Source organism: Oryzias latipes, chromosome 11 (genome assembly GCF_002234675.1).
Source record: "Oryzias latipes chromosome 11, ASM223467v1".
NCBI classification, from domain to species: domain Eukaryota; kingdom Metazoa; phylum Chordata; class Actinopteri; order Beloniformes; family Adrianichthyidae; genus Oryzias; species Oryzias latipes.
Genome location: NC_019869.2, coordinates 19619884 through 19640596, shown reverse-complemented (window position 1 = coordinate 19640596; position 20713 = coordinate 19619884). Strand labels below are relative to the sequence as shown.

At 40.3% G+C, this 20713-nt stretch overlaps 1 protein-coding gene across 2 annotated transcripts in view; it reads left to right on the top strand.

Moving 5' to 3' along the window:
- Positions 1-20713, top strand: part of LOC101167133 (unconventional myosin-Ig) — a 42931-nt gene that overhangs the window by 8958 nt on the left and 13260 nt on the right. For both annotated transcript variants that reach the window (XM_023960026.1, XM_023960027.1), the window contains exons 6-20: positions 15-110; positions 194-310; positions 476-682; positions 759-904; positions 998-1112; positions 1921-2091; positions 2365-2435; positions 4655-4729; positions 4870-5002; positions 7477-7643; positions 8045-8252; positions 10412-10635; positions 12101-12245; positions 15727-15831; positions 16154-16267. In XM_023960026.1, the coding sequence (XP_023815794.1) occupies positions 15-110; positions 194-310; positions 476-682; positions 759-904; positions 998-1112; positions 1921-2091; positions 2365-2435; positions 4655-4729; positions 4870-5002; positions 7477-7643; positions 8045-8252; positions 10412-10635; positions 12101-12245; positions 15727-15831; positions 16154-16267 (2094 nt within the window). The remainder of the gene's footprint in view (positions 1-14; positions 111-193; positions 311-475; positions 683-758; positions 905-997; positions 1113-1920; positions 2092-2364; positions 2436-4654; positions 4730-4869; positions 5003-7476; positions 7644-8044; positions 8253-10411; positions 10636-12100; positions 12246-15726; positions 15832-16153; positions 16268-20713) is intronic.

The following is a 20713-nucleotide window of genomic DNA, read 5'->3' as shown; positions in this document are numbered from 1 at the left end:
CTGTGTGTCCTCAGCTTCTGCGTGGTGGTTCTGAGGAGATGCTGCAGTTGTTGCACCTCCAGGGCGACCCTGCGTTATATGTTTTCACCAGAGAGGGCGCTGCAGCTGCCGTAAGCTCACCCCTCCAGGTTTTATGCTCTGCTCCGCCTCTGCTCTCACAGAAAAACCTTCAGCTGAGCTTCTCTGCTTCCAGACATCCAACAACGACCGCTCGAACCACAAAGCAGTGATGAGCGCGCTGGATGTGATCGGCTTCTCAAACCAGGAAATTACTTCCATTTATCAGATCCTGGCCTCCATTCTGCTCTTGGTAAATGTTTTTTTTTTTAGGTTTCTGCATGTCGTTTGCAGAAACAACAAACCCTAAATTAAAAAACAGATTTTCTGTAAACTGTCAGATTATTTTTGTTTATTTATTTCCTCAAAAATTCTTCTGTTTTAAGTTTAAAGTGGATAAAATGGCTGTCTCCTCCAGGGTAATGTTCAGTTTGAGGAAGACGGAGAGAGCGTCCAGGTCGTTGAAGATGGGGTGGTGAATCAGATCGCGGAGCTGACTGCCACAGACCCGGACTGCGTTGTTAAGAGCTTGCTGTACCGCACCGTGGCCACAGGGGGCGGCGAAGTCATTGAAAAGGGCCACACGGAGCAGGATGCCTGCTTTGGGCGGGAAGCATTCGCTAAGGTGTCTTTTATGTCTTTCTTGATGCCTGATTGAGAAGCTCTGAGGATGTGGGACATCTTATTTGCTTCTGTTTCAGGCCCTTTATGAGAGGCTCTTTGGCTGGATCGTGAGCCGCATCAACAGCGTCATCGAGGTCAAAAACTACAACCCAGTGCTGCATGGGAAAAACACAGTCATTGGCGTGCTGGATATCTATGGCTTTGAGATCTTTGACAACAACAGGTTGGTGTCGTCGTGTTTTGTCACCTGCTCCTAATTCTCTGAACGTGCGATTGCTGAACGTTCTCAGGTCTTTGTTCACGTTGCTTTGGCCAGTTTTGAACAGTTCTGCATCAACTACTGCAACGAGAAGCTGCAGCAGCTCTTCATCGAGCTCATCCTCCAACAGGAGCAAAGCGAATACCAGAGAGAGGGCATCACCTGGCAGCACGTGAGAAACCGCCCTGATTCTGGACATAGTCCTCATTTTTTAAACCACCCCTTCCACAGGAAACAGAGACAACTGCTGGTCTGATGCTTCTATTCTGCTTCACTCATCTTCAGTTAACATGAACAACCCCTAAAAACTACAATGATTTAGCAAAAGTGTTTTTTTCAAATATTTTAGAAAACTGTATAAGTCCAAAAAACGCAAAATGCCAAAAAAAAAACCGCACCATAGCTTTAAAAAATATGAAATGTTCTAACATCTTTATTTTAAAATTAAAAGCAAAAAAGGTGTAAAAACTAACATGCTAACAAATTCTAGGTACGCTTTTTTGTGCTAAATTTGTTGAAAAACATCTAAAGCAATTACAATGATACAAAAAATATGAATTCTAAAGGTAAAATATTTTAAATTAAATTAAAATCAACAACAATCCCAAGACAGATGAAAAGTAATTAAAAACATGTTTCAAAATAGCTAACAACCATTTTTTAAAAGAAAAAACTTAAAATAGCTCCTTTTAACATGAATTAAAACAGTTAAAAATTGACATAAAAGGCGAAACAGTTAATTTGCTAATTAATTACATGATCAACATAAAAAAACAAAATTAAGTTAAGATATATTTGTTGTGAATATAGTTCGATATAGCAAATTGAGGAGGAATTGTATCCTAAAAAATACAAATGTAAAGGCAATCTAAAATTCAGCTCTCGTGGTGGTTTTCTGTCTGTCCAAAGTCTTTTCAGAAAACAAGACCCTGATGTATGCCACGTGTGATCCATCAGCTCTCCTTCCTTTTGACCTGCAGATCGATTACTTTAACAACCAGATCATCGTTGACCTGGTGGAGCAGCCGCACAAAGGCATCATCTCCATCCTGGACGAGGCGTGTCTCACTGTTGGGAAGGTCACGGACACCGTCTGCCTGGAGAGCATGAACACCAAACTGGCCCAGCATCCTCACTACACCTCCCGCAAGGTGAGGATTTCCAATTTGTTAAATCCGTGTATTAATACAAAGAGTTTTTTTTTTAAATCAACATTTATGTTTTATCTGGATATTTGAGTATCTTAAACCAATAAACACATGAAAACTGAACAACCAAGTCACAGATAATCTAAAAATACATGAATTCATGTAAAGATGCAGTGTGATGTTTTGCCAGCAGAGTGCAGCAGAGAGTTTCATCAGCTCTCTGATGCAGTTGGATGCGAGAGTGAAGGAGCTCACTTTGACCTTTTCTGTTGGCAGCTCAGTCCCACTGATAAAACCATGGACTTTCAGAAGCACTTCCGCATCCGCCACTATGCCGGAGACGTCACGTGAGTCCTCACATTTCTGGAAAAAATGGCAGTTTGCCTTGCAGAGGTCAGGAGTGTAAGCCCAGTAATCCTGCTAAAAGAGCTCTGTTTTTTTTACTTTGATATCAGATAAGCTTGATCTAAAACTATAGATTTTTGACCAATTTGCAGCCACAACATGGAGGAGAACATGCGCACGTGCTTGCTATTAGGATGCCTATTGATACAATAATACATCAAACCCCTTAGGCTCATAAATGACCGTAATTTAGTTTTTATAAGAAAGCAAAAACATAAGCAAATTTTTTTTCAGAGCTGAAAATAAATTTAGTTACCAAGGGGTTAAGGCAGCTTCAATTCCCTTATCTGTTATAAGGATGTTTTATTGTAAATAACCAATGAAAATTTACTTTGAAGTGGTGCAGGAAAAATCGTATTCAAACATCAAGCGTTTGTGGATGTTAATCTGAAGGACAGTTTTGCCCATAGAGCAGCAGCTACTCTAGATTTGGTTCTCTCTGCTTGTCTGTTGCCGTGGGTCAAATGAGTCCCTGAAGATCCCAGCAGCTCACGTGTGTCCCTCCCATCAGCAAAGAGGAAGGACATTAATATGCCAACAGATCACAAAACGAGGGAGGGGGAGGGAGGGGGCAGACGAAGCAGCTATTAGCGCTTAAAAATCAACTTTGATGAAAATTTTGTTTTTTAACATGTCCTCGTTTGAAGATCGTTGCAAAAAAAGTGACTAGAGTCTGAACAAAAATAGCAGAAAGGTCTAAACTTCTAAAGTTGTGGAGGACAGATCTGTACGCTGGGAAGTGTGGAAAATGTTTTCTGGTGGGGCTGAACCACAAATTTCTAGCACAGTTTTTTGGAAAGTCACAAAATTAGGACGTGATGAACACAGAAATGAAGTTAGACCATTCATTCACATTGTTTGCTGTAAATCCAGCTGCTGTGTGTTGTGGGACCAACGTGTGGCGCTGTGAACATCCCCTCACACGCCGGAGTCGGCACGTGAGACGGCGCCAGACCTGCAGCAGTGACAGATGGCTGTCCGTCATCGCCGCGTTCTCTCCAGCTGAGCTGTCACCTGTCAGCTTCTCCTACCTCCAAATAAACCCCTGTCCTCCCCAGCTGCTGCCCCCCGCCCCCTCGGCTGTCGCCAAACCTCCACCATCGCAAGCTTTGACCTACTTCCCTCCCCCTCATCCTCCTCCACCCCTCTTTCGTATTCCTGCCTCTGCTGTGCTGCAGCGGCTCACCTGGATCCCTCTGCCATTACTTTTTATTCCCTGTAGAGCTTCGGTCTGCACATCCAGCACTTTGAAGACACATTATATAGCTTTCTCTTTAAGGCTACAGGAAATCTAACCTGCAGCTCTTCTGTCCCCTCCATGCTGTGCTGTCAGCTTCATCATCCTTTCCCCTCTGCAGAGCTGCATGTCCTTTCACGTCAGTGAAGAAAAAAAAGCTATTTTCTTCCTTTTTACACATGAGTCTCTTTAACCAACCCCCTCCAGAATCTGGTCTGGGGATCCTTAGCGTCCGTGAGCCAAAAGGACACATCTGTCACAGCCGGCTCCAGCCCCCCTGCCTGCAAATGAGGCAGCTGAGGACACGATGAAGACATGTGACCCAATGAGTGTTTGTGCTTCTGGTTATGTTAAGAGCCAGACTAAGCAGGCAGGACGCAGATTAAAAACCTGAACTGGATTATCTTCATTTAGAGCCGCTTTTTCATTTATTTATTTCTTTGCTTTACTTTTTTAAAATCTAAATATCTAAAAGAAACTCACATTAACAAAGATTACTGAATAGAGTCATGCGGGACTCTGATCATTCAGTATTTTTTTTAAAGGTGAAGAACAGTCAATTTTATTAATTGAGAAGGAGGGTCTAAGGGCAGGGATGCCCAATTTAGTCTGTTTAGTTTAGCAATCAGCTGCTGTGTTTATAACAGATTTTATGTTTTGTATAATAAGTGAAGCCCGTTGACACAACTGTGTTGTAATATTGCGCTGTATAAATAAAACCCAATTGAATTGACCTCCTTCATGCAAACTCAGTGAACTGTTGGTGTCCGGGGTCTTTTTCTGCTTTCCCCATGATGGGGCAGCCTGCTGTTGGCCCTGATTAGTTTGGAAGGCATCTTTCTGGGGTTCATTCTGACCTTCTTTGAGTTGTTTTTAATCAGGTTCCATTTTACTGACTCTCTGCCCTCCATCTGTGTGTTGCAGATACTCCGTAGAGGGTTTTTTGGACAAAAACAAAGACCTGCTTTTCCAGGATTTCAAGCGGCTCATGTACAACAGGTGCCAAACTCCCTCTGCACCTAACAGTGTCTTTAGAAACACCAAACCCGTGACATTTCAGTAACTGGGTCAAAGGAGTTTCCTCCTGGCATCACTCATCTGTCAGCCCTGGTAACGGTGTCCACTCTCTGATTCTGCAGTGCCAATCCAGTCCTGAAGGAGATGTGGCCAGATGGTCAGCTGGGCATCACGGAGGTCACCAAGAGACCCTTGACAGCAGCCAGCCTTTTCAAAAACTCCATTGTGGCTTTGGTTGATAAACTGGCCTGCAAGGTCAGTACTTTATGTTCACGATCCACCCCTAACCCACAAGAGAAACATAATACTAAAGATTATAAGGTTAGATATCTGTCAATAAGAAACGTATGCATAAATACAAAATTATGTAAATATTTCAAAACTTAAAATACATACACAAAATATACATTTAGTTTTATGTTTGAGATCTGTTTGAATGTTATTTGTCTTTGTTTTGAATACGACTCTTGCCTTTCTTGAATACACAATTTTCCCTGTTAACAAACAGTCAATACGTCACGGAGTCACAGGCACATACTACCCCAAAACATCGATTCAACGGAGTGAGCATGCGCATTGAGCCTCATTTACTAATCTGAAACAGAATTTAACTTTTTAGAATGTTATTGAACTCCTGGAAGGGAAATGATCTTGATATCATTGCTCTGTTGAAAAGAAAAAACTGGTATAACGGCGATGTCCTGCGGCACATTTTTGTGCTGTTGTCAGACGACAACAGCTGATTGTATAAACAATGCACCGGACCTGGAAGTGGTGGTGAAAAAAGAGCAGCGGACATCCTTCATAATAGTTTTGTGTCGTTGTCCTCTTAATCGACCAGTATTGACAGACATGGTCTCGCTTTTGTAATTGTAGATTTGGAAAGCTCTACAAAATAGGGAACGCACTATATGGTCAGTGCACTATGAATTGAGTAGTGAAGGAATTCACAAAGTATTAATTTATGCACAAATTTGTTTTTATGAATACATTTCTTGTTGACAGATTTCTTACCCCATAGAAAATGGCTGACAATTCCATGCGTCCTTAAAATAAAAAAAACAACAACAACAGTACAAGCATGTAAAACTCTTTTGAAAATGTTTTTTGTTGTCCAAGCTAACCAAGTGATCTGCGACCTTGAAATTTCATGCATGTCACCTGCGTTCCTTGTACCGGTTTTTACTGTGTTCAGGATCTGGCTAAACCAAATGTTAGCTTTCAGAGCTACTTCAGCTTTTATTTTGAAAGTATTAAAATAAAGGAGAAGGGAAAGGTTTAAGAATGTTAATAAGATTGAGAGCCTTTAAATATTCTACTGTTGTTTTATAAAGTAATAAAATAAACCGTCAAAATTTTCTGGGCTCTTTTTGTCAGTTTTTAAAATTTATTTATATATTGTCATATATACCAGCCTTTTTACCAGCCAATTCAGAATTGACAAAGCCTCTTGGATAAGAGGTGAAACGTCTTCTAACTATAAAAACTAAGTCCAGATGACAGCCCCTAAACCTACTACTATGGTCCTTGCAAGGAAGTTTTGATTCATTACAATCAAGAAAACCAAAGGTGTTACAACAGATAGTGAAAAACAGAACAGGGAACACGGGCCGGGCCACAACAGTGAAACAAGGAAGTATATCAGAATCAGAATCAGAAAAACTTTATTCAACCCACACATGGGAAATTTGTACTGAACCAAATCTGAACCACAGTCCAGCAGCTTAACAGAGTTTCTCCTGAAACTTTCTCTATAAGCATCATGATAGACAAGGGTTTTTATGACATGTTAGAAATCTTACATCTGTTTTTTTTAATGTATTTAATGTATTTATTTTTCCAATTAAAATAAGTCTTTTTTAAAATATTTTATGTACTTATTTTTTAAAATTTCATTTATTGCATTTTACTTTTTATTTATTTACCCCCCCCCCAAAAAAAAAGAAAAAAGAAATAATATTTATATATATATATATATATATATATATATATATATATATATATATATATATATATATATATAGCCTGGAAGTGAGTCAGACTGAAAATACACTTTTATATCACTAATTTATAAAAAACATTTGACTTTTGGTTTCTCCTCTTTGTTTAAATTTATTTCTGGAGTGCTGACCTTGTAGCCCACCTGCTGAGAGTCCACTTTAGTTTTAGAGTTGAATATGTGATAAGCCAATTTTATGTTGATTTGATTTATTGCTGATTTACAGTTATACTCCGATTTTATTAAACAAAAAACATACTTATAACATACTTTAACATAAACATACTTTAATCACTCTTTTAGTTATTTTAACTTATAAAAAACAAAACATCTGACTAAATGTCCAATATGGCATTGATTTCTTTTTTATTTAAAGCAATTTTAGCTTTTATTGTCATCTAATGAGGCACAGATGAGTTTCTGTCCCGACATATAAAATTCTTCTTTTGTGCTTTTGGATGTAATTTCTGCTGTCAGAGAGAAACGGTTTGAGTTTCTCATCTGGCCTCCCTTTTGGCAGGCAGGAGAGTGTTGGACCCCCTCACAGTCATTGTGAGGACCTGCTTATTACCATGTGGAATAAATATATGTCACGTGTGGGAAATGTATATAATTAATCCATATGATGTTCATGTGTGAATATCCCCATAAGTACAATTATGTATTGATGATGATAATAGACTGATTATTAAGATGTTTGGAGGTAGATAATGTCAATTTTTCCTCTCAGGAACCGTACTACGTCAGATGCATTAAACCCAATGAGGTGAAGTCGCCGGTGCTGTTTGACGACGCCCGCTGCCAGCATCAGGTGGCTTACCTCGGACTGCTGGAGAATGTAATGGTGCGCAGAGCGGGCTTTGCATACAGACAGCTATACTCTCGCTTCTTGCAGCGGTAAGAAACGCACTGAAATATTAGTGAGGATCTTTAAAAATGGACTTTCATTTTAGCAATTTACTTAGGGACTCTCTAGCTCCAGAATCTTCAATACAGTATAAAAGCTCTGATCAATCCCTGCTAACTTTTTATTTCTCCTCCCTGCATCCAGACTTTTCAATAATCATATTTTACACTGTTTGAGACATTCCCGTAGACTGGGTTCAAAGGAGCTATGCTAACAATTAACTCACTAATTCAGTTTAGTTTACTTTTCCACTAGTGCTTTCAGGGAAGAACCAAAGATTGAAGCTTCATAGACGAGTTCAAAACTTTATAGAGTTCAAGTGTTCTTCATCATCAATAATTACTCTCCCAAAATCACCTCACTCACAGTTGCCTTTAATTCTGATGTTTAGGTATAAAATGACATGTGAGTACACCTGGCCAAACCACCTGATGGCATCAGACAGAGATGCGGTGGAGGCCATCATTAGGCAGCATGGTTTCCAGGATGACGTTGCGTTTGGACACACAAAGCTGTTTGTGCGAACACCGCGCTCCCTCTTCACCCTGGAGCAGGAGAGGGCTGCCCTCATCCCCATCCTGGTGCTCTTCCTGCAGAAGGTCAGCGGCAACCCCCTCTTCAATGTTTTAAAAAAATGACAGAAAAAAACTCTTTTTTTGACAAACGATGCCAGTAATCGGAAGTGTTCTTCTTGTCTCAGTAGGGCATTTCTGCCCAAAGACTGTTGTAAACCCATGATCATCAAGATGTTACCACCGAAGAGTGTTTAGTAAATCTCTCCTCTTAAGGAGACCATTACTCAGCAGCCCTTCTTTACCCAGCCAAAGAAGAGCGTTATATTTACCCAGCATTCAAGGGAGCACGTGCTGGGGTAACGAGGGGGGGCAAACAATATAAATGGTAGAAATGAGTAGCCAACCATTGATAGCTGCAGAAGGCAGGGCGTACAAAAGTGAAGTGTTTTCCAAACTAAAGTTTGCCTTATGTTGATCCTTCCTAGTTGTAAAACAAGGATTTTTTGGTCACCAGTCTGTTGCAGGGCTTCTCCCTTATTTTTCTTCTTCTTAAATCCACCTTTCTCTTCACCATCCTCATATATGGACTTGAACTGTCTAAGTTTTAACAGCATCACTTGTTCCTCCTAGACACTTTCTGACTGCTACATAAATGCAGGGTTACAATACGACTAAAACACCATTTTTTTTTGGGATTGGTGCCAGTCTACCTGGGAGACTCTTTGGTTTCATGTAAACCAAACTGCAGAATACTGACAATGGTAAAACAGATAAAATATTATTTTTAGCCCTTTTTGCGTTTATTGATGTATGATAAACCAATGAAAAGAGTGGATACTGCCACCCCCTGGATGGGGGGTTAAACTGCAGAATCTGTGCTCAGACCAAGATTATTGCCAGAATGAGTGAAGTCAGACTTGGAAAAAAGAAAAATGTAAACTTAAAAGTAAAACTTTTTTCTTCTTTCCAACTGGCTTCCAGAAATGAACTCATAAACAAAATTAGGAGCACATTAATGGGTCATTGTCGTGCTGAAAGACATAGTTGACTTAGAGCCAAAGGGGGGTTAAACTTTTCCAATTTGTCCAACCTGACCCAACCTGTCCCAACCAAACCCGACCCAACCAAGAGCTTCAAACAATTACAAGTTATAAAACACAGTAGACTAAAACTGCAACCAAAAATCTTATTTCCTTGAACTTAAGCCAACGAACAAGCTTTTCTGAACCTAAAGTAGCAAATCAACCTCAAGGAATGCTGGCGCCACCACCATCTTTATGTGTCATTGTGATGGTCAAAACTTTTCCCTTTCTTAGCCAAAGGTGAGTCCTCAAACAGCTGGAGTTTATTTCTGTTGGGACAAAAGTCTCCAATTTCCAAAAGTTGTACACACTTCAAACTCTGAGAGGTTATTTCACAGGGCTTCCTTGGCCACCGCAGTGGAAACACCTAACAAGTGCTTTAAGGACACGTCAAGTCCATAAGAAAGCAGTTCTTTATGAACATTTGTGGGGTCTGTTAGACTTAGTCTTAGCCTGCGGCATCTTTGTGGAGCCACAAAGGTTGCTTTAACTGAACTTTGTTCTTATGTTCTGCAATAATTTAACATCCAGCTGTTCTAGAGGCAGTTTGTATTAAATGATTGATCTCATTTGAAAGCGCGTAAGCCTCGCGGACTTCAACCTTTGTTTAAAGAAGACTTATTTTGTCTTCAAATTTGACCCAAATAAGTTTTTTTCTGGAAGTTTTTGCATAGATGAATATTATTTTCTGATCAAGAATGTAGAAATTTGTCACTTTCTAAATTATTCTCTTTTCTTGCAGTATAAAAGTTTAAACCCTTGCTGTTTCTGATCTGAGTTCAGTTCAGGGACACTCAGCCAATCGTCTGATGCAGGGAATTCGCACGTCGCAGTTTTTCAGCCCTAGTTTCAGTGTATTGGAGGAGATTTCACTTCTTTTTAAGTCTCATTAATGTTCGGCTGCTGGTATTGAAACTGCCTGCTTGAATACTAATTTCCAGAGACAAAAATTGGGATAATTAACAAGTTCCAGAGCAGAGCTACATTAAAGTCAATTACCTCTCTTGCGCAGTGAAAAGCCCGTTTCCCCTGACCTACTTTGATGTCTGCAGAGGAATCTGGATCTGTAACTGGAGCAAAGTCTCCTCTGTGCGACTCAGACACACTTCTCTCCTCTTCTGCATGGTTGGTGTTTTTAACAAACAATCCTGACCTCCACAGATCTGGCGCGGTGCTCTGGCTCGTCTGAGGTGCAAGAGAATGAGAGCCATCTATACCATCATGGGATGCTACAAACGCTACAAGGTGAAGGCGCACTTCTGGGAGGTGGAGGGACGGTTCGCCAACGTGAGGACGACGGCCGACTACGGGAAGAGCGTGGAGTGGCCAGCACCGCCGGCTGCTCTGACCCAGTTTCACCAAATCACGTTGATGCTGCATCGCAGGTCAGAGTTCACAAAACAAATCCCCACAGAAACTACACCTATCCTCTCCCACCATAAACTTTAATAGTGCTCACGTCATGCAGCTTTGCCCAGAAGTACATGTTCAAATATAAAAAACTCATTGGAAACTGTATCAAATACAGAAGAAAAGCGTGGTTTAATATGCATGTATTGTGTTATTCTGATGAGTGAAAGTACAACCTATAACTGTCGGGCACAACTTGGTTTTTCCGCCCAGGTACCCAAATTTAGAAATAACATACAAACCTGTCAGTGTTATTCTAAACTAAATGCTTAAATGTAAAGCACAAGCATACAGTATATGCTATATAGCAGATATGTATATATCTGCTGAAATACAATTTTTTACTATAATTTTTCCCTTTTCTTTTTTATTTCGCAGGTATAACAATTAGTGTAAGATAATTTGTTTTTATTTATTTATTTTCACTTAAATAAACAAAAAAAACAAAACAAATATCTCAATAACATTCGACCAGTGGGGGATTGGGGCATAATCATGGGTCCACCGATGACCTGTGTTGTTTTCTTGGTCATAGTTTCTGCAGAGCGGCAGCAGTTCATTAGAATTCTGAGTTGTAGTTATGGCATATACTTATATAGCGCTTTTTTGCCTTCAAGGCCCAAAGCGCTTTACTGTCACAGACCCATTGACGCAGTCACACACACATTCACACACTGGTGGCGGCTCCGCTGCCAAACACTGGCACCAACCTCCCACCAGAGGCAAGGTTCAGTGCCTTGCCCAAGGACGCATCGACTCATGGACGTGCAAGGCGGGAATCAGACATGCAATATTACGATCATGGGTCGACCGCCCAACGCTGCACCACGGCTGCCCCAAGTTGACACAGAGTACCATCTCCCTTCCCATCATCCCTTAGTTTACAGTCCCTCACACCCTCAACTTAACATTACTGGTGCAACAAAAATGATGCAATAATAGAGCTAAGTAGCTTTTCAGTATCAAATCAGATACCAGCTCTGATGAGGAGATGGTTGTCCATATGTGATTGCACTGGAATGAGCTGGACTAGGGCGCTTGTGGCTTGCTGAGGAAGGTTCTATGCCACATTTACAATCTTCTTTCAACAGCTTGATTCCAGGGTAGTCTTGATTCACAATGAATAAAACAGAGGAGTACTCAGAAATACTAAATCAAATTGATTTTCTTTATATATTTCATCCATCATAAGAGAAATGCAACAAGAGCATGATGAAAACACCAAATATGCAATTTTCATTAAAAATATACTAACTTAATGGAAGAGAAACAAATCTGCATTAATTTGAATTTATTTCCTAATATTGTCTGCATGTTTTTATTTATTTATTTTAATTTAACCTTTTTTTTAATTGGATGTCCCATTAAGATAACATCTCTTTTTCAAGGCCTGGGACCTGTACTTTTACACTAACATGAGTGTCCCGTCCTCTTCTTTAGGTGGTGGGCGAGACAGGTTGTGAAGAACATCCCACCTTCAGACATGCTGGAGGTTCGGGCCAAAGTGGCAGCTCTAACGGCTCTGCAGGGGGAGAGGAAGCACTGGGGGGTCGGCAGAGCCTGGGAGAGAGACTACCTGGCAAATGTGAGAAGCACAATATTGCTGTACCTGCGATCAATTTTATTATCCACTTATATGAGCAGGATCATCTTGAAGTTTATTCGGCAACATTAAATGAAAGCAGTGACATGTGATTAACATATATTTCTCAAAGGACAAATTCATTTAAAAGTTAATCTGAGTTCAGCCCCTCGAATCCGCTCAGGAGCGCGGCCTCCTGCTGGTTTCAGTTTTGAATTCACAGAGATCAAAGACTTTTTATTTTGAAAGTCACTTTTACCTCCTGTTGTGGTCCCAGTTCACTTCATAATCCTTTCATTTCCTCCTAAAACTTCTTAAATCTTTTTTCGTAATCAGAGCTTCAGTGACTCAAATCTGGAAGAAATTCTCAACTTTGGTTCTCACCTGTAGACGGACGCTCAAAGAGACCCTTTTTTATAGGATGATTTGTTTTAAAGTCACAGTTTGATTACTTTATTTACTCAAGATAACACAATTTATTTTTATAAATATATTCATCTTTACATACAAGTCTTTTATTTTCTCTGATCAGGAGGAAACTCAATTTTGTTGCATTTTAAAAAAATTCTCTGCAAGGGTGAGTTAATATTTCCTTAAAATAAGAATAAAATAGGTTTATGTTGGGTCAAATTTCCCTGTAAGGTGTACTAAAAAGCAAAATACTTTTTAATCTATGTCAGAGCACACATTTTTGGAGCATTGTTCCCTTTTATACAATATGACAAAACCTTGTTTTGTTCCAGCTTTGCTCTTTTTTCTGAGTTTTAGTCACATCTTGGCTCTCATTCACTGACCTGTGGTTCATCGTGGAGTTGAATACAATCACATGAGCAGGGGGAGCCCAGCCCTGAAGGAGGCTCGCTGCTCTGGGTCACAGGCCATCAGACACACCAACGAAGCAGGGACTCAGGACCTGGTCACGCTTGCGCTGCCCGAAGGCGTCTACAAAGCCACCAAATTAGCAGCTAAATGAGGCGGCTGTGGGACTGGTTACAGAGCGGCAGTGTTCACAAAAGCACCCGCTCTTAGTCATGCTCTGCAGCCCGCGGCGCGTCACACGCACCATATACATTCACAGCAACACAACAGTTGCCTTTTTTGTGACTGTATACACTGTGGGTCATTCAAGCCTCCCTCGCTGTAACGGATTCTGGAGCTGCCGGCAGCGGGAACCAGACCTGGTGGACTTTCCCTGCCATCATAGCAGACTGTTGATAACTCGTGAGGCTGAAAACAGTGCAGGAATCAACAAAAACAGACATGTCCTGAAAGATTTAGGGCAGCTTTTGAACGAAAAGAAAAAAAGGTCAAAAGTTTTACAAGAAAACTCATAAGGATGTGAAGATTTAATGTCAAATCACGACAAATGATAACTTTAAACATTATGCCCTCATTTTAACTTGTCCTATCAAGTTTTTATTGCGTAAAAAAGAATGAAAACAAGGTTAAATGTGAATCATTGGACCTTTCTTGGCCACAAACGTAATTAAGCTAGTCTTTTGCCCTTTTGAAGGAATAAATAGATTAACGTTTGTTATATTTAAGCCACCATTAACACCAAAGCCCAGCCCTCTTAAATCTTACTAATTAATGGAGTCTGTGTTTGATAAATGATAACAGTTTTAACTAAAGTGGCTTAGAAATTCTTTAAAATTAGGTTTTGATAGTTTTGTAAAGGGTTATAGATTTTCAAGAAATCAATGGAGAAAGTGAAACAAATATTGATGAACATAATAATTCGAAAGCAGTTTTAATCTGCATGTGCGCTTTTGCTGCAAAGGTCATGGAAGGTACGTAAAAAATTATTGACCACATTTGGAAACGTCTCTGTGATTTAACTGTCTGATTAACCACAAAGAGTCCAGTCTATTCCAACTTTATTTATAAAGCTATTTAACCATTTCTACAAACCTAAAGTGCTGTGCATTAATTACATTAACTCAAAGCAATGGACGGGAGAGTGTTAAAATGAAACGCACATCAAGAAATGGGTTTTAGGAGAAAAAAAAAGACAGCGAAGAAGAATGTCTGACATAGAGTGATGGATAGTTCGGAAGTTTTGGAGCCGCTGCTGTGAAAGCACCCCCCCCCCCCGAGCTCATTCTTTGTCTGAGGAGATTTTAGAAATAAATTGTAGTAAATGTTAAATAAAATGTGTGAGCAGGATTGCTCAAGTCTTTTAGGGAAAGCTTCTAATTGATTGTTTTGGGATTAAGAGTCTCTTGTGTACAATTCTGGAGAGGATGGCGGAGCTTTGGCCTTAGTCACAATGGCCCTAACGGGTGGACATGGGCAGAAAAATGGGCAAACCTGTGTGGGGCATTTAGGTGGCCTGCAGGAAATATCAAAGTCATAGAGCAAAAATGATCATGCACCTTTTTTTGCAGTAACAGGTCATGGTGAACATTTAGTGTGCAAGCAGCGTTTGTGTGTGGCCAGTAAGGGGCTAGTATGTGCACCTCACCAATGACTAGTGTTGTTGTGGTGTTAGGGGACTGTACGACAGCCTCACCTGTACGTCATGAGTGCATGTAACTTACATTATCCTGACAAATACTTTATGAGGCTTTTAGCACGCGCATGACACTGCTATACATTCTATTTTCCTGACGTCCCTTAATGTAGCCACTGGAGCCCAGGACAGACCTTTGCAATGCATCTGTTTCTGTCTACAACCCTCTACGGGCTCGGACAACCCAAAAACCTGCAGCACTAATACCAGTTCATGTGATGAAGGCTTTAAAACCTTACTATAGAAAACATATTATTACTGAGTACATTTCTTTCAACACTGTGAGATGAAGTTATTTCAGAGTCGATAATGTTTTCTACTTTGAGAGACTGGTGACCCGTAAAACTGACTTTTATGGACAAAATAAGGAGCTGATCATTTTAGACTCACAGCTGATATAATCTCAACATGGATGGGAACTTCAGGCCTATTGAACTTTAGTGGATTCCCCATTTAGGCATTACAGTCGGCTTAATTCCTCTTGGAAATTGTGGCTAGTCTTTTCCTCACAGTTCTTTGTTTTTGTATTCGAGGTGACAACTTTTCCGGCATAAAATCTTCGACAGCTGGGGCTTCTAAAGGGACTTGTTCTTCTTCCTGTACTGTCACAGGCTCTAACATCTAACACGCTGACTAAGACAGAGTGGGGTCTGACATGCAGCTCTTTGTCTTTTTGTGGTTCCTCTAAGCATCTGAGCTTGCTTTGACCTCAGGCAGAGCTTGTCTTTCTCCGAGCTAGTGTTTGAGTTTTTTCTGACATTTTCTGGGTCAAACAGCAAATTACCGCATGTGCAGTGGAGTCTGTTTAGGATCAGGACAGAATGCACTGATGGCAGCTCTGAGCTTTGTTTGCTCCTTGTGGGTAAAATATCAAAAACTGCCTTTCGGGGGCTTCTGAGTCAACCAGTGTTGCTCTGTGGCTGCCGCCGTCAGCCGGCCTCCTTTGATAACATGAGTCTTTGGCTCCTGCAGGCACGAGACTGTCCTCAGACCAGCTCTGACTTCATCCGAGTGTCCAAGGAGCTGAAGAACAAAGACGGGTTCACTCAGGTCGTCTTCTCCGGCCTCTGTAGGAAGGTACAGCACCTGCTGGGATTCCAACTTTCCCAACACAGTTTAGCTTTTAGCTTCAGGCTTTTTCTTTCAGTTTCTGTAAAACACACACAACTCACCCCTTCCTTATTTATATTGTTTCATATCAGTATGTCCTCTAAATGTACAAAGTTAAAGGAATGTTGGTTAAAAATGATTAACTCCCCTCCCATTATCCCTTTTGGGTAAAATATATAGATTCCATAAAAGTTTTAACTTCTTAATATTAGAACATTTAAAGACTTTGCCTCATAGTTAATTTCCAGCCTTGTTTTAGACTTCTCACCTCCACCTTTTCCTCTCTTAGGTGAACAGGTTCAACAAAAGCACAGACAGAGCTCTCCTCATCACAGACAAGTTTGTCTACAAGTTGGAGCCCAAAAAGCAGTATAAGATCCTGAAGAAGCTTCCTCTGGATGTGGTGAGTCTTCATAGAAACAGTCGTAGGACAAAGCTCGGTGTTTGCGGTACAAGCACCCGTAAATGAAGTCTTTCAGAGGAACACAAAAGTGTCATCTTCTTTAAATATTCCATCATTTGTAAGAAACGCAGCAATGTCAACAGTAATTTCAACTACCACTTATTTTGTCTGGTGTTGTGGTTGTAACACGATACAAGAGGCGTGTTGCCAAAAACCAAGAGAATCAAATTAGATAACCTGACCAGTGTACTAATCCATTGCTTGGTTTCACCAATCATGTAACCCTTTTACATTAAAGATGTCGCCAGCGACGCTCGTTGACGTACCATGACTCTTCACTCATTTGCGAAATCCTGTTGGTCACCTAAGCACTTTACTACTGTAAAGTGTTGCACATCAGTGCAAAGCTGCAGTTTTTAGCTTGAGAATCCGCTGGAATTATGTTAAAAGCTTAAATGGTTGAAGAGTTACTGTAATCAAAAGACTGTCAACACTAGAGTTAAATCTCTGGTATTAAAGGGTTAATGAAAGTCAATCTGTGATTTACTCTTTGCTACTGTTGTAATTATTACTTATTTTTGGGTAAAAATGGACAAAAGTTGAACAAACCAACCTGAGTTCAGTTCTTAAGATCAGAAAGTTTTTTTGTCTTAGCAGTTAAAACGGAGCACTCGCTTATAAAACATAGTCAGGATCCCAAAACTCAGCATCCCCCCAACTGTAATAAGTAGTCTGCAAATCTAAATGCAACCGGTAAATCCCATTGCATTCTCTAATAGAAGCTGCTCCTCTGCAAGAGACACAAGAAGTGATTTTTCCTGGAAGCATAAGTGGACTGCTGGTTTATGAGTTCATCAGAGCTCCAGTTACAGTCTATCTTTAATCTGGTTTCCAATGTCTGAGCCTATTAGAAAAAGTTTAATTACCTTCTAATCAAATCACCTTGTTGCTCCATCACATGGTTATCTGTACCACGTCACATTTGGTGTTGACTTTTAAAAAGCTGAGGGTGTTTCTGCAGGATTTTGGTTCTCTGATGGCTTCACCAACACCTCTGCAGGATGCAATGACTCATCTCAGCAGTGTTTTCTTAAGATGGAGGGCTCACAACAACATGCCACAGGGTTAAATACCCATCATTATGCAGCACTGGAGCGGCTAAAGATAGCTGCTGCTATTAAGCTTGGCTGCTTAGATTCAGGAGCTGTTTTCAGGCCAGAAAGAGTTTCAGAAGTAAGCCGTCCTCATTTTGCATCACCTGGATGAGACCATGGTGGAAGAATACATCAGGTCTAAAGAACAACTCTGGGTTGAAGTAAAAACACATAAAAAATGTACCGGAAAAGTCTACCTGACTGTAAATATTTACCTGTACATTTGATTGGAGTTAAATTTATTTCAATTATTAATTGTTGTCAATACAATAATAAATTCAGACAGATTTATCAAACTCAATACAGAAATGATGAAAAGCATAGGTTAAAAAAACAGAGAAGTTATCATTAACTGAAGTCAAGTAGAGCTTGATTTATTGCTTGAAATGGAGTTGGAAGAAGCAATCTTATATAATCCCACCCCTGCTGAGTTAATTCATTTGATAGTTTTACATAGTTTTTGTAATCCAGATCTGATCAGATTATTTCTTTTCAAGAAACAAAATCAGGTGCATATTAATGAATGATTATCTTCAGAAAACAATAATTCATGTTTTCAGTAAACATTAATGATTCACACTTTAGGTAACCGATATGTATAATTATTAGAACAGATTATCACATTAAACCAGTAATTATTGCTGCACATTGCAGATCCAGTAAAGAAAATCAATAGCTTATTGATTGTAATTAAAACATTTCAGTAATCATTATTGCACATTACACAATGTTATACTCATTGGTTGTAATTAAAAGAGCTTTGATTATTTTACCACAATCAACATTTATCACAGAAAAAAGTATAATCTCTTTCAGACCTTTTGAATTAGAAGTACTTTTTTCAGTTGTTATGTCACACATGTGTTAAGCCTCCTAGGAGTTAACAGCAAAATAACACACTTTTTAAACTACAGTAACTGTTTGGCTATTTACGCAATGCAATTAACGTATCTCCAACAGATTCTGACGCAGAGAAAAGCTCCTCCTTTGGACCACAACCCAACACTTTACTATCGTAAACTGTTACTAACGTAAAGTGTAATGCTGTAATGGCGCAATAATGCTTTCCTCTGCGTCAGAATTTGCCGATTTGTCTACTGAGTTCTAACCACAGCTCCCAGCATCCCCAGCGCTCACGTCCTGGATGCCGCACACCTGACTCTCATTCACTCAATCAACAACAGCATACTTGAACAGCGTAGCTCAGTGCGAAGTATTGTTTGGGCCACTCTGCCTTCCTTACTTAGCGTTATATTTGGACCTGATCTTCTATCTCCTGACCCTGACTCTGTTTGCCTGCCGCCTGCTGTGACTCTCGTCTGGATCCTGACTACCCTGTCTCTCCTCTGAGGATTCTATGCCTGCTATTGACTCCTGCTTGCCTAACGTTGATTTAGCTTTGTGGACTTTTAGCTGAGCTAATAAACCTGCTGCACATGGAAGTAGCTGTCTGCTTGTTCTTGTGACACACACTTTAGTAGTGCAAAGTGTTGTAAATCAGCATAAAGCTGCTTTTATCTGTTTCCGACTAAATTAGAATTACTTTAGTTGTGTAAATGGTGGAAGAGTTACGATCATTTAAAGAACGTCAAAGTTTGTGCATCATTTTTAATTCCTAGTAGGATGTATAGACCTTTTTAATGTACACGGGCATCTCCACAGTGGGACAGTCCAGCTGGACTGTGGTGTGATGAGGCCGACTGTGTGCTTTAGTCACTTGTAGATCATTTCTTTTCCCTGAACTTTTCCCCTCTTCTAAATTCTACAGAAGATAGATGTTAGGTCTGCAGGGTTGAATTTGTAGGGGGAAATACACAAAAATGGATTAAAGAAGAATGAAAAGATTATAAAAAATATATGGGTAATAAACCTCATCCTTTTACGCTGTGTCAGGTGCTGATCTTTATTTCTAATCTGCTGATGACAAACTTGTTTAACTCAAAATGCTGTTTGGTTTTAAATGATCCGATGTTTTGAAAAATTATCGTATTGGTGTTGTTCCTTCCACTGATGGGACAGGTTGTCCCAGAGGTTGCCGTAACGATGCTGAGACCTGTGGCCCATTGTCATCCCTGCAGGATTAACCTGAGTGAGCCGGGGGCTGTAAGAGGCTTATTCCACTTTGTGTCTCCTCCTAAAAGCTGTGACGCATCCCTGTTTTCCTGCGTTTCCTTACATCCTTTGCTCCCCACAGTCACTTCCCTTGGACCACTTCCTTTGGACCACTTCCTCTCCTCCGCCTCTCACTCTTTCGTCTGCCTTCTCTCTTTCTGTCCATCTGTCCATGAACTGGGTCATAGCTCATAACTTTCCCTTCGTTGAACCTTTGCACGTTTGCCGCCAGCAGAATTCCCGCCCGCCTCCACCGTCAGAGCAGAACTAATCCTACCTACTTCTTTCACTTCCAGGGTTTTGATCCACAATATACTGTACTATTAAAATAAAAGGTATTAAACATGGATGAGATAATCCACGACACTTGAATTTTCCGTGGTCCATCTGTGTCACGCATGTCACAGGTCATACAGTCCAAAGCCGGCCTCTGCAGGCACAGTGACTAATACATGTTTATGTTTTTTCCCCAATATAGTTAAAAACGAACAATTCACATTGAATACATGTTTGGTACATCCTGGATGGTTCGCCAGTCCATCTAGTGTCTCGCCTTTGCCATACAATCGCTGGGATAGGCTCCAGCATCTCCATGACCCCAAAAGGGATTAGGCGGCTTTGAAAAATGGTTAGATGGATGCAAATCGAAATTGCATTTTCTAAACAAACATAAAATCATTTTTATTCCCACCCTCATGCCGTTCTGTATTTTACTTTATAATCTTCTGAGACAAGTCTGTAAATCTGTGGTCTACGTTCAGTGCAGGACATACTATGCCAACAAACAGCAGAGACTGTTGTGAGCTTGAAACACACAGACCGACGGGTTTAAAAACACCTACAGAGGCAGAAACATGAAAAATTCCGTCTCAAGTGTTTCTGGTTTTATGTTGGTTCTGTCAGGGTCGGGTGCTGGACACAAACGCAGGACGCCAGCGGATACGTATAACTCGAATTTAATCGACTATTCTCGTGAGAGTACAAAAAAAACGAAACGATCCTGTGACCATGACTGGGTTGACAAAGAATATATACAGTGACTAAAGTGGAAACAGGTGAAAACAATCAATGAGGTAAAGACAACTAGTGTAACTAGTGACCAGAACCGGAAGTGTCAAAATAAAACAGGAAGTGAATCAAAAACAATAACGGCCCCTCCTGGTACCTAACAGGTTCCTCG